The sequence below is a fragment of the Gracilinanus agilis genome, chromosome 2 (genome assembly GCF_016433145.1).
Source record: "Gracilinanus agilis isolate LMUSP501 chromosome 2, AgileGrace, whole genome shotgun sequence".
NCBI lineage: Eukaryota > Metazoa > Chordata > Mammalia > Didelphimorphia > Didelphidae > Gracilinanus > Gracilinanus agilis.
In genome coordinates, this window is record NC_058131.1 from 649,581,835 (window position 1) to 649,596,582 (window position 14,748).

General features: G+C 33.8%; 1 protein-coding gene across 3 annotated transcripts in view; it reads right to left on the reverse strand.

The window, feature by feature from the left end:
• The window catches only part of HPSE2 (heparanase 2 (inactive)), a 695,104-nt gene that overhangs the window by 154,859 nt on the left and 525,497 nt on the right, over positions 1 to 14,748 (reverse strand). For all 3 annotated transcript variants that reach the window (XM_044665757.1, XM_044665756.1, XM_044665755.1), the window contains one exon: positions 3,839 to 3,953. In XM_044665757.1, coding sequence (XP_044521692.1) covers positions 3,839 to 3,953 — 115 coding nt within the window. The remainder of the gene's footprint in view (positions 1 to 3,838; positions 3,954 to 14,748) is intronic.

The window sequence follows — 14,748 nt, forward strand, 5'->3', positions numbered from 1 at the left end:
TATTTTCAGTCTGTATTTTCAACTCCACTAATTTGTGCTTTATAAAGTCTTTGTTATGAAATACCTGGCCATTCTAGAAAGAAGACTATCAAGAGACAATTTTATTTTCTAAAAGGATAGCTCTTAAAAAGGCCATGAGATAAAAAGCTAATTTTTATATTCCACTTCTAAACATTAGTGACTGATTTTAAAGTAATACCCTTTTGTATTTAGCTACAATATAAATTTGAAGACCTTTTCCTGAAGGATTCCTTTTACTTAGACTGGCTGTAGATTTCTCAAGGTAACATACTAAAGTCACATGTAGAAAAGTTTTTGAAATGACAACTAATTAAAAGTTCATTCTTTTTTTGAGATGCAGTTTGTTACATAGCTATAGATCAGCCTTTTGGAGACAATGCTATAAATTAGCATATGAAGTGGATCTCAGTAATTCTCCCCAGAAAAATGCTTAAAGCTGTATAACCCGAGTAGTATGCAAGAAAATGGTAACTCTATTTGGGTTAAAAATATCTCCTTTTACAAATAGACTCCATGAAAAACTGGTTGGCCATGGAGTACAAAATCTCATTCTGTCCAATGGCCTAATGGAGGTAGAAGTAAAAAGAAGGTAGTGTTGAAAACTGAATGATAAAGATACGTATTGTTGTAAAGATTTATTTCTTCTAGGACTTCCAAGATCCTCATTCCACTCCTGATATACCTCTAAATTCTATGATCCTATGTTTCTAAATCTTACGGCTTGCTAGACAAATAATATAAAGAAAACTAGGATGCATATAAAAATGTCTTTAAAGTTTTTTTCTAAGACTAATTTTGTTTTTAAAGGACTATTTTTCATAATTCTTTTTTACTCAAATTAGCCTAACCAGCACAAGAATAGAACCTTAAATAGTGGGATCAAAGATGATTGGGATATAATGTGGACTAATGAATTCTTTAAGACCATGGCTTTCATGTTTGCTATTTCTTTTAGCTCATCTGAACAACAGAAGAGAAAAACAACATTAAGTTACAAAACTTATGATATCCTTCCATAAAGTGTCACTGAATTAGTATAGAAGAACTAGGGCAGAAGCAGATGATATTTTTAAATGGGAAAAATTCCATCACTAAACCCCCTGTGCCCTTAACAAATTCTCTTGAAGATTTAATCACAATGTAAAATCCACAAGTTTTTATTGACAGTATTGGATTATCAAGTGCATAACTCTCTGAAGGGGTAATCATTCTATTTCCCAGATCTCCACTACACATTCCAAGAGACTTCTGGCAGTATTTGTGGAAACTGTGTCCTGGTTTAGCCTTGTAAATTCCTTCCAGAGGAGATATAAGACCTGTTCTTTCAGCTGCCAAGTTTTGTGCTTACAAGGTGTAGAATTTATTAGAGGAAAAAAAAGATGAAAAGACAATTTGATACTTTTAAAAAGTCCTTTTACATAAGATTTCTTTAATAGAGCTGAGTGTTTTCAGAAGTATAGCTTCTTAGTTATTTTAAGACTTTTTGCTAAATAGATGGGCCCTGTGAAGCATCTTAAAGACAGGAATCTTGGAGATGTGGGTAACATCCCCTGTGGCTATATGGTGAACCACATGGATACACCCCTTCTCTTAGATCCTATACTCTATCATGGTATAATGAAAAAAGCACTAGACCTAGAATCAGATGGTCCCATCTTGAATGCTTCCAAAATGGGCAAGTTTTAACCTCTTTGGGTCATCTGTAAAATGAGGATAAATAACATGAGTGCTACCTCTCTCATGAAGTAATTTTGCAGGTAGCTGTCAATTATATTACACAAGAAATATGAGTGATTATTATTACTACATTCAACAGCAACACTTTTCAGGGCAATAATCTTGAATGGAATCAAACTATGAGAATTTAAAGGTTCAAAGTATATACACGTAAGCAATTATGGGTAACAGAAAAAGGCAGAGATGCCAAATTTGTCTAGTTTAAGGGGTTAAGTCTTAGAAAGACCTCTGTTCAGCCCTCTAATTCAGTTTAATTTTGGCTTAAGTCTTCCATCTCTGGCTTACCACAATATTTACATGTATTCTTAATTTCTACCCTGCTTTGATTTAAGGCACTCTGATTTTCTGTGGCCCATAGCATGAACCCCAAAGAGAGTATCCTAATGAAGTTCCATTGAACTATAATAGTAACAACATTTCTTTGTATTTTTAAATGCTTTTTTCCTGTTTCAAAGTGCTTTATCACAGTGGATAATGATAAGGATAGTGAACATTTTGTATTGTACCTCAAGGTTTGTAAAGTACTTTACATTTCATTTGATCCTCACAACAACCCTGTGAGGTAGGTATCATTATTATCTATATTTTGTAGATGAGGAAACGGAGACTGAGAGAGGTTAAATAAAACTTGCTTGGGATTACATGGTTAATAAGTCTCTTAAGGCAGGACTCAAACTCAGATCTTCCTGATTCCAATCCAGTGTTCTAACTACTATGTCACTGGGCTACCTCAAATCACAGAGTTAGAGTGAGAGTGGATTATATATAGCTCATCTAGGCCAGTGGTGTCAAACTCAAATTGAAACAGGAGAAACCGATCCACATACAAGGATCCCTGTGGGCCACATACTTAGTTTCAGAATGTATTCTTATGTGTTTGATTGTATTTTTATTTATTTGTCAAATATATCCCAATTACATTTTAATCTGCTTTAGGCTTCATTTAAGAATGTTGTAGGCTATGTGTCTGACACCTCTGGTCTAGCCTACTAACTTATTTTATAGATAAAGAAACTGAGGGAAGGTAAGTGACCTTTCTAGGATCCCCTATATGGACAGTACGTGACAAATCTGAGAGCCAAATCCAGATCTCTGATTCCAAGTTCAGCATTCTTTTTACTCTTTCAATAGTCCCCACAAGTTATTAGTTTATTATCTTAAATCTTCTCTAATTCTAAAAATACCACAATTCTATATTGATGCATACCCTTTCCTGACACTCTGAGGGTGAATACTTACTAGAAATATTACAATGATAGCAGCTTAATTTTGAGTATCTATAACTCCTAAACAAGTTATTCAGTGCAGATCTTGTTAATGGCCTTTAAGCTACATCATACATCTAATTTAACAATGATAACAATTTCAGTGAACACATGCACATACACACAGACACACAGACACCCATACACACACCTCGCTTTATTAGCTATGGATCCAAAAAAGGAGTGATTTGTTTGGCCAAGATCGAGAAATGGGCTACCTGGTTAGGATAGGATTCAGGGTAAAGTAAGGTTGCCACAATATGTTCTCAAAGTAATTCTACTGAACAAATTGGGTTTCATTAATGTGTGAACAACTATAATAGGCAACTATTATATACTTCTTGGATTCCCCTCAGCACAACTGTGTTCCACATAAATTCCCTTAATGTCCATTCATGGGTCAATATCTGACTGTAACTGGACTCTTCTTCTTTCTCTAAGACAGGCATCCACATTGTCTCTGATTTTGGCTAACATTTTCCCATCTGCTTTCAACATGTTGCATTTGACATTAACTAATGTATCCTATTAGCATTAAAAGAAACCAATCTGGAAAAATTCATTTTCAAGTAGAGTTCAAACAGGCCACAAGGAGAAGTGGATTTTAAATTAAAAAAAATTGTGATGAAGCCAAAAGTCTGTGAAATGGGTCAAGGGAACAGAAGACAAGAATATCTTTCTCTGATTTATGGTACTAATAGGCAATGGGAAAAGAAAAAGAAAATTTTCACAGCCTACACACAGTAAGACGAAAGATGTGATCAGAGGGATTGAAAGACATGGAACAGGTGATGGGATCTTCATCCCGCACTTACTGGTAACGGGTTAAAATTCTGGTCCACAAGGTGATTGTAGCCGTGGTCAAAAAATGAGTGCCGTATCACAACATCGATGCCCTGATTGGCCAACATTCCTAAAGTGTTCAACCATCTAAAAAGCAGGAAAATAGCTATATCAATGCATTTCAAAATAGGCACAGACTGGAAAAAAGTATCCTAAAGATTATTGGCTGACTGGAAGAGCAAGGTCTACACAACCATTCTCTCATAGTTTGCAAAGAGCACTTGCAAATTAAATAAGTTATCAGTACACAGGTGGCTCATTTCTATATTTCCTTAAGATGTTAAAATCAGATGTCCAGACCTATGGCATTACTCTAATATCATAAGCTACAGAACCTACTTACTTTTAGATAGATTTCCAGGGCAAGACCTTATATCTTTTATATATATATATATATACATATGCATACATATGTATATATACACACACGTATATACGTATATCTATAATATGTATGTGTATATATATATATATATCTTATAAGAAACAAATCATTATTATATATCCCATTACCTAAAATCTCTTACTAGGACACTTCCACTGTGCATACAACAATCATACAGGTCTCCCACCCCAACTAATAGAAATTACATACAAATTAATCATTCACATCTTAAATGAGAGGCAACTACTAAAGAAATTTTTTATTATAATCATATTTATTTCTAAATCCAACTAGTAACTGTAGTATACAGAATTTGGGGTTATAGTTTTTTTTCTAGTTTTGGCTGAGTTCCAAATAGCTGTTAGAGGTTTTAGAATCTTGAGGAGAGGCAGTTGACTGGATCTTCCGTGAAGGGAGGAAGTCAATGAGCGAGCTCTTAGATTATCTAGCTTCAATATTGAAATTTAGCCTAGCATTGAGATATTTACTTAAGAAATTATTATTTTAGATAGACCCTTTATATCTTCCTTTCCTAATACCACCCTGCCTTCCCTCCCTTACCTTAGTGGCTGTGGAGTTTATAAGGAGAGAAATTAGAGAGGAGTTAAATCTGTGAAGAGTTATCTAATTGACAGCATTATTTATAATTTATTCCCTTTAGATAGATTTTGTAAAACTGAGCAAGGCAGGTCCTTATTCAGATTCCATCTTTATTTCCCTTCCCCGACCTGAGGTTCCTGAGATAACTGATAGGGCTTTCCTTTAATCCACCTTCCTAACAACATCCTTCAAATAAATTAATCCTTGGTGTTTCAATAGTCCTATTTAGTGTAATTTGTCTGTTAGCTAACAAGAGGGAAGAAGAGGGAAAGAGAAAACATACTCTGGGTTTAGAGGGAAGCTGGGCATCCATCTTGAAGGAAGGTGTTACTTCAAAATAGGTCCCTTCCTATGAAATTAACTAAAGCCTGTTTGTTAATTTCAGTCTAGTCTATTTCCTTCAGTTTGTGTTTGAGTCTAAGTCCCAGTCTGTAAGCCTGCTGTGTTAGCCTGTTTAGTTTAACTTCTTTCTCCCAAGAAGATCTCTGTTTCCCTTCTGTGTTATACTCCTGACTTCAGTCCTATTATACCCTGAATCTCCTTTAATCCCAGCCTACCTGTAGCCTAATTTATCCATTTACCAAGTCTCCAACATCCTCCTTTCAATTCCCTTATCCCAAACACCTTTCCTCATATTACCCCCATAACAAATTACATACAAATTAATCATTCACATCTTAAATGAGAGGCAACTACTAAAGAAATTTTTTATTATAATCATATTTATTTCTAAATCCAACTAGTAACAGAGATTGATGTATCCCAACAAAGATAGGTCCCCCACAATGCATAAATCTCATGCACATATAACATTAGGGTAAAATAGTCACAAACATCCATCCCCATTCACAAGAATTTTACAAGCAGAGCTGTCTAAATACCCACCTCTCTGCATCAAATGCTCAGAAATTTATGCTTCTACACTCACACCCCAGCACACATAGACACACATGTTCTTATCATGCCCTCTTATTTCACTTCTGAAATACTGGACAACTTAAAATTTTGCTAGTTCTCATAAAGCTAAAAATATTATATGAATTCTTAAAGTTAGAATTAATTTTGAAAGTCACTGAATAGTCAATATACTAGAGATCAATGAGGAGACTATGCCTTTCTTCCTTTCTTAATCTAGTAAATTAGAGTCCAAACCATTAATTATAGAATAATTTTACGTTTATAATAAGTATATCTTAAAATTTATATTGTGCTTTTCTGTTCAAAGCATCTTAGGTTTATAATTCTGAGAATGCCCATATGGAAAGGGAGCTTTCATCAGGAGTGCATAAACCTGAGTTCAAATCCTAACTTTTTTTCTCCAAAGTAGTATAATGCCTGGTAATCTACTTCACTACACTGGGCCTCAGTTTCCTTATTTGAAAAATGAGGATGTTGGATTAGATAACTTTCTTTCCATCTCTCAAATTTTATTTTTTCTTCAGAGCAACTAACATTAAAAATATATTACCACAGAACATTAGAACTGAAATGGATCTTTGTTTCATAAATGAGAAAACTAAGGCTCAAAGGAGTGATGTGTTCAAAGTGAATTAATTTATATGAGCATTTACTGACTCTTGAAACAGAAAGAATTACTATCTTCTCTCTATAGATGAATTAACTTGGGCAAGTATAAGTCAAACACCTATCCCAGTGTCACTGAGTGGTGAAATCAAGATCTTAACTCTGCTTCCCGGACTCCAAGCTCAGTGTTCTCTTCATATTGAAGCTGAGAAAATCAAAGGGAGTCTGTGATTTCTCTCTGAATACATACACATGTGTTCTAAGTGTTTATGTGTCTATGAGGTACTGCATCTAGGAGTGCATGGGTGTAAAAATATAAATGTGTCTTGGTGTTTGTATATGTGAAGACATCTGTAAGCCTGTGTGGATTACAGTGTGCAGAAGGCTATTCACATTTTTGTGTGCCTACGCAATGCGTTTGTAGTGTCCTGGGAATAAGTACACCTGTATATACACATTAAGAGGGGCCATGCCTGATACCTCTTTGCATGGCCTGTAGCCCTAAGAACAATACAGCACATTAAATAAAGCAGCTGTTCAAAAAATGTAGCTTAATGAACCCTATTTTTACCTACTGCAAAAGGGAATCAATATGTTTGAGAGTACCTTAAAGTACTCTTACTAGGGTAGAGATTTGTTTCCATTTTTCCATCCCTTACTCCCATATAATTACTAATTAGATAGTATAGTAGAAAGTGCTTTGAATTTGGAGTTAGAAGATCCTGCACATCCTAATTCTGCTATCTACAAGTACAGAACCTCAAGTGAGTCAACTATCAAGGCTTTAGTTTAATCATCCATGTGATATAGTGAATACAATGCTGGGTCTGGAATCAGGAAAATCTGAATCCAAATCCAGACTCAGACACTTACTAGCTATGTGTCCTTGAGCAAGTCATTTAACCTGTTTGCCTGAATTCCCTCATCTATAAAAAAAAATACTTCCTTCCAGTGTTGTTGTAGGAATCAAATAACATAATTGTAAAGTACTTAGCACAGTGCTTGATACATGATAAATACTATATAAATGTTAGCTATTAAATGATTGCTATTATTATTATTATTCTCATAACAATTAACAATTTGAAAGCTGGCTAGAAGATAGGTTGGAGTAAGAAGAGACTTGAAGTTGGGAGGTCAACCTGAAGACTAATGTAATAGTCTAGGTGTGAGGTGATAAGGGTCTGTACCAGAATGGTGGCAATATTAAGGGAGAAAAGAAGTTGTGTAAGAGAGATATTCTAAAGGAAGAATCAATGGGACTTGGCAACTGATTTGGATATAGGTTGTGAAAGACAGTAAAGAGTCAAGAATGAATCAAGGATGATTAGTGGGTTATGAGCCTGGGTAAGTGGGAGGATCGTGGTACTCTCCAAAGTAATAAGGAAGTTAGGAAGAGGAGATAATTTTGGGGAACAGATAATGAGTTCAGTTTTGGACACAGTGAGTTTAAGATGGGATGTCTTATAAGAAACGAATAACAACTATATATTCCATTACCTAAACTTCCAAACTTGGGACATCTTCACTGTGCATAAAACATTCATATGTGTCCCCCACCCAAACTAATAGAATTTACATACAAAAATGCACATTTTAATCATTTACAAGTCTTTGAGACATCCAAAAAATAGTTGGAGATGCAAGACCAGAGATCAGAAGAGAGGGTAGGATTGGAAAAATCTGGCAATTATCTGGATATGAAAATTGAATCCATGGGAGTTGAGGGTATCAAGAGAAATAGCAGAGAGAAAAAAAGAAGAGGGTCCAAGTCAAAGCCTTGGGAGACTTCCATGGGTGAAGATCTTGTAAAGAAGACTGAGAAGGAATGGTCAGACAGATAGGAGAATCAAGAGAGATCAGACAAGAAAACCTAGAGAGAGATTTTCAAGGTGACGATGGTGACTAAAAGTGTCAAAAGCTCTTAAGTCAAGAATGATGTGCTCTTCTTTAAAAGATCAGTAGTCTTTAAAAGAGTAGATAAAGGGAAGGATAGGGTCTTTTCAGCATATAAAACACTATGACCTAAAAGTATGAAGGTGGGAATGTGTGGGATATATATGCTATGTCAGTAGTATTTCAGTGTGACTAGAATTTAATATATATGGAGGGTAAGAATACAGGATAAAACAGGAAAATCAAGATAATGGAGAGATAAGAAATTTGGCAGACAATGGGGAGCCACTGAAGAGGTCTGAGCTGAGATGTGGCACTGCTAACTATATATGGAAGATTACTTTGGCAGGAATATGGAGGGTAGACTGAGGAAGAATTAGTAGAGTCAATAAAACCAGTTAATAATCCATATGGACAGTAATGAGACTTGTGGGATGGATTAGATGTAAAGGATAAGGAAATCATCCACAAAATCACAGATTTACAAAGAAAAAAGGGTTTAATAGAAAATGTCCTAGATTTGGAAACAGAAGACCTGTACTCAAATTTTGGATCTACTACTCACTCCCATGTGTGACCCTAAGCAAGTCACTTAATCTCTCCATTTGAAAGATGAAAAGGTTGGATTAGAGAGTCTCTAAGATGTCTTCTAGCTCTAAATCTATGATCCGATCTTAAGTAATCCTGGCTATCTTATACCTGAGCAGTTAAGTGGTAGGAAGTATAGAGGGCTGGACTTAGGAATCAAGAAGACCTTAATTTAAATCCTTCCTCATACACTTAATAGTTGGGTGAACCTGGATAAGTCACTTAACTTTAGTATGCCTCCTCTATAAAATGGGGATAATAGTAATATCTACCATCCATAGTTGCCAAGAGGATAAAATGAGAATTAAAAGGCTTAATAAACATTAAAGTACTGTGTAAACATTATTATTATCATTATCATTATTCTTATTATTTATAACAAATGGTAATCTATTTTCTATTTGATGGAGAGCCTACTGCCTTCTGAGAGAATCCATTTCAGTTTTGGACACTTTTTAATTGTTAGGAAACTTTTCTTTAGGCAGAACTCTGTTTCTTTTGCAATTCTACCCAGTGCTATTAGTCATTCTCAGGGAAAGAATAGCTACAAGACAGCCCTTCAAATTCTTAACTGTCCTACTCCTCCCTAAGTCTCTTTTTTCAGTGGCTAAAGATCTCTAGTTAAGGTATGAGGGACATTAAGTACCTTTACATTCCACTCCCACACTCCACCCCTCTCCCTAGCTAAAGAATAATTGAGTTTTTTTGACTGCCATGTGACACTTGATTCATTCTGAATTTATAGTTCACTAAATTTTTCTGGTCTTTTTACAATAAATATTTTTCTGTTCTCTAATCACCCTTTCCCCCTTTCCATATGTGGGAGTTAATTTTTAAAATCTGAGTGCAGAATTTGTAAATGTAAACATTTGTCCTTATTCTATTTAATCTTAGTAAATATTAAAAAGGAAACAAATTTAATTTGATGCAAGCTATTTTCAATGTATTATTTTTATTCTTATTGATCCTATTCTAAATGCTCATATATTATCATGAAAATTATACCAGAGAATGATAATAATACCTGAAATTTTTTCTATTAATCAAAGTCAGGCATATAGGCATTTCCACCCCCACTCTGTCTTAAAATTCTCAAATGGATCTATGATTTCTTCAGTGTGGGGATTCCCACCAGTAATATGGATGGCATCCCATCCACAACTTCCTATCCTGCACTGCCCTCATCCATATTCTCCCATCCATTTGCTGCAGCTCATAGTAAGTGTTTCTCTATCCTTTTATTATTTTATTTAAAGAGATCCAACTAATGTTTGGTAGGCTTTCCTCAAGTTATTCTAAACCAAGCATTTAAATGGCCAGACAGACTGTGCATTAATTATTCACTGCTTTTATCATGTGACTAGCTTATCTTTTTCAGTCATACATCTCTTTGATGATATCTCACTAATATCCCTTCTTAAAGCAGAATTTTCTACAAATGAATCAAATAGTTTTAAATAACTACCCCCAAAAGCAGGGTGAAATCATGTCTTTATATCTTTCAATTAATTGTGATGGTAAAGATGTGATCTTCTATGATGAATATCACTTGTGAAATTATCTATGATGAAATATCATTAGTGAAATTCTCTAGTTTCCTTTATAATATTTCCAACAAAGATAACCTCAATACTTGTTTAGGTTATCATAAAATTTTTATGTAGATAGGAAATTAGACATGGTGGGTAATTATCTTTAGTTTTCTTGGTAATTTTTGGTATTTATAAGGTCTGAAACCTTTTCTATACTTTTGTATAACTTCAGATAACTTGAAAAATGAACACAAGATCTAGCACTTACTATTTGTGTGAATTTAAGCAAATTATCTAATCTCTCTGGGTTTTAAATTCTTTATCAGTAAAATAAAGGTGTTAGACAAGATTATCCAGAAGTCCTTTCCAGATCAAAATCCATGATTCCATGACACTCTCAATTTTTTTTTCATAAAATCAGCTCCTTGTCTTATTTATATGGCCAATGGTCTTCTTTCAATTTTATTTATCTCTCCTTTGATTTTTCTATATTTCCAATTTGGTTTTTAATTTGGAGATTTTAAATTTGTTCTCTTTCTAGTTTTTTTAGTTGCATGCCTACTTCATTAATCTATTTTTTATTTTTATTGATATAAATATTTAGAGATATAAATTTCCCCCTAAGTACAGCTTTGGCTGCACCCCATAAATTTTTGTATATTGTCTCCTCATTGTCATTCTTTTTAATGAATTTATTGATTGCATCTATGTTTTGTTTTTTGAACCACTCATTCTTTAGGATAATATTTAGTTTCCAATTAATTTTCAGTCTTTCTGCTACCCTTCATTGAGTTTACTGCAGTATGGTGTGAAAAGGATGCATTTAATATTTCTGCTTTTCTAATTTGGTTGTGAGGCTTTCATGCCTTATTATATGGTCAATTTTTGTGAAGGCACCTTTTGTGAAGGCACCATGTATTGCTGAGAAAAAAAATATGTTCTTTTCTATTCCCATTCAGTTTTTTGAAGAGGTCTATCATATGTAACTTTTAAAAGATCTATTTATTCTCCTTAACTTATTTCTTAATTGTTTGTTGGTTGGATTTATCCACTTCTAAGAAGGGAAGATTAAGGCCTGAAGTAATAAGACTATACTGTCTATTTCCTCCTGTAAATCATGTAACTTCTCTTTTAGGAATTTGGATTCTATGCCATTTGGTGCATTTTTGTTTGGTACTGATAGTGTTTCATTGTCTAAGGTGCCTTTATGAAGATGTAATTTCCTTCCTTATCACTACTAATTAGATCAATTTTTACTTTTGCTTTGTCTGAGATCATGATTGCTGCCTCTGGTTTTTTTTTTTAACTTTAGCTAAAGCATAATAGCTTCTACTCTAGACTCTTACTTCTATGCTTTGTGTGTCTTCCTGCTTTAAATGTGTTTTTTGTAAATATCATATTGTTGGATTTGGGTTTTTAATCCTCTTTGTTGTCCTTTTCCATTTTATTGGTGAATTCATCCTATTTATATTCACAGTTATGATTGCTAATCACTAATTATGTGTTCCCCTTCATCTTATTTTTCCCCATTTACCTTTCTTTCTCTCTTCTCATCTATCCTTTTCAGAAATATTTTGCTTCTGACCACCATTTCCTCCAATTCCATGACATTCTCAAAACTGTGTTGTCTTGAGCACAGTCCTTTTCTGTATATACATGGTGCAACTGAGTTGCTTTCCCTGTCACCATAGTCTGTAGTTAATTTGCACTGCCTCTATTAGTCCACATCTGGGTCTGTGATGTGTCCAAAGGCGATGGCTCCACTGGCCTTGATGGTAAAAACAATTATGATATTCCCATGCACATCTTTTTCTTCTTTCATCAAATTTTCATCTTCCAAAGTTTCATCTTTAAATGCCATTAGCATGACTCTAAGTCAATTACTCAACTTTTCTTAAGCTTTCTTCCCATTCCATTGCTTTTCACTGCTTGATGAGTCAATATTACTTGCAATCTTTCACATTCCTCTTCTATAAGATTTTACAAATAAGCTTATATTCTAAACAAGTGATGGGCAAACTTTTTAAAAAACTTTTTAAAGGGGGCCAAAGGAAAGGAAATGCTCATCTATCAGTCTGTTTCTAAGGCAACTCTTCTGAAGTTCCATTGTATTGTATCCTACTCATTGTATTAATCAGATTAGGAATAATGTTTCCCAGCCGGAGAGAACATTTCAGGAGGCCGCATCTGGTCTGCGGGTCATAGTTTGCCCATCACTATTCTAAACCAATATTCCTCTTAGTTGCCATATCTCTCTTTGCTTAACAAGTAAATCAACTGTTTCCTGACTAAGGAAATTTTAAGCACTTTTGGTCTCCTCATTATGAGATTTCCATGAAGTGTTAATTAATGCCTAGTTTTCCATCTACATGTCATTTTTGGCATAAAAAATACCTTAAATAGGTCAGGTAAAGTTTTTTTAATTGTATGCCAAATCTTTCTTTTTATTTTTAATTGTACCTTTGCATTAATTTTTGTCATTGCTCTAACAAATTAATGGTAGGACTATACACAAAATTGATTCAAGAATGGCTACATTATCAGTAACAACTAATTTCCTATATGTTAAAATGATACATTTTATTTTTACAATATTATTTTTTGCTTGTCATGTCCACCACCATTTCATCTTATACCCATTTATGTACTAATTAGGTGTCAAATTATACATTTATTTAATTAGATTTAATCAAGTCAATTTTACCATAATGAAATTTATTTTAATCAAAGATTTTGCTGCCTTTTTCTCCTTTGGAAAAGATTTTGGCACATGAATGATATTATTTTAAAGATGATCTTTTTGAAAATATTTATCATAAGAAATAAAATACTCTATGACCAATTGTCCCATTATATGATGTCTTTTATTGTTTATGGCCTCATGATACAAAACAATTCTAACAATTCCATTATTGGTCTCTCCAAGGAGAACCTGTGAGCCATCTGTTCATTTAGTTGCAACTCCTTCTGGCTTCTTGTTTCATTTTTAGTGAGAATGTCAAGACTGCTAAAATTGAGTTCTTTCAGTTATATTTCCTCTTGTTGGTCATTAGACAAAGATGTCAAATTCAGAGTAGCAACAGCTAAGTTTATTTTTATAGACCATCTAACAACTGTGATTGTAAGTAATTGGCCCTTTTCTGTTATTCTGTCACTGTCAATGCTGAAGGTAAAAGCAGATTCACAAAAATGAAGACCACCTTATTCAAGGTGTCCTGAAAATCTTGGTGCAATTTATTTTAAAATCATTTTTATTTTTTCCAATTACATGTAATAACAATTTTTAACATTCTTTAAACAAACTTAGAGTTCCAAATTCTCTCCCTCTTTTCTTTCCCCCATTCCCATTAAGAAAGCAAGCAGTTTGATATGTTATACAAATGCAATCATTCAAAACACTTCCATAAAAGTCACATTGTGAAAGAAAACAGAGACCAAAACAAAAATAACAACAACAACAAAAAACTAAGCCCGAGAAAAATTGTTTTAGATCTGACAATAGCTAAGTCATTCATAGTTGGTCATCATACAATATTGCTGTTATTATATACAATGCGTTCCTATTTCTGTTTCTGTTCACCTGGTATTAGTTTTTGCAAGTCTTTCCAGGTTTTTCTGAAAGTATCCTGCTCTTCATTTCTAATAGCACAGTAGTATTCTATTGCAATCATATACCACAACTTGTTTAGGCATTCTCCAATTGATGGACATCTTTAAATTTCCAATTCTTTGCCCCCACATGAAAAAAGTTGCAATACATATTTCTGTACATATAGATCCTCCCCCATTTAAAAATCTCTTTGGGATACAGCCTAGTAGTGTTATTTCTGGGTATAAACAGTTTTATAGCTCTTTGGACAAGTTACAAAATACTCTCCAGAATGGTTCAATCAGTTCACAACTCAACCAATAGTGATTTAGTGACCTTATTTTCCCACATCTCCTCCAATATGTATCTTTTCCCTTTTCTGTCATATTAGCCAATATAATTAGTATGAGGCAGTAGCTTGGAGTTGTTTGGATTTATGTTTCTCTAATCAATAATGATTTAGAGCATTTTATATGACTATAGATAGCTTTGATTTCTGTCTAAAATTTGCCTGTTTATATCCTTATCATTTATTAATTGGGGAGTGACATATTTTCATAAATTTGATTCAATTCTACATGTATTTGAAAAATGAGGTCTTTATCAGAGAAACTTGCAGTAAAAATTTTTTCAAAGCTATAATTACTTTGTGTTTCACTCCATTTTATTGCCCCTGGTTTATTATTCTCTCTTTCTCTCTCTCTCTCTCTCTCTCTCTCTCTCTCTCTCTCTCTCTCTCTCTCTCTCTCTCTCTCTCTATCTCTCTCT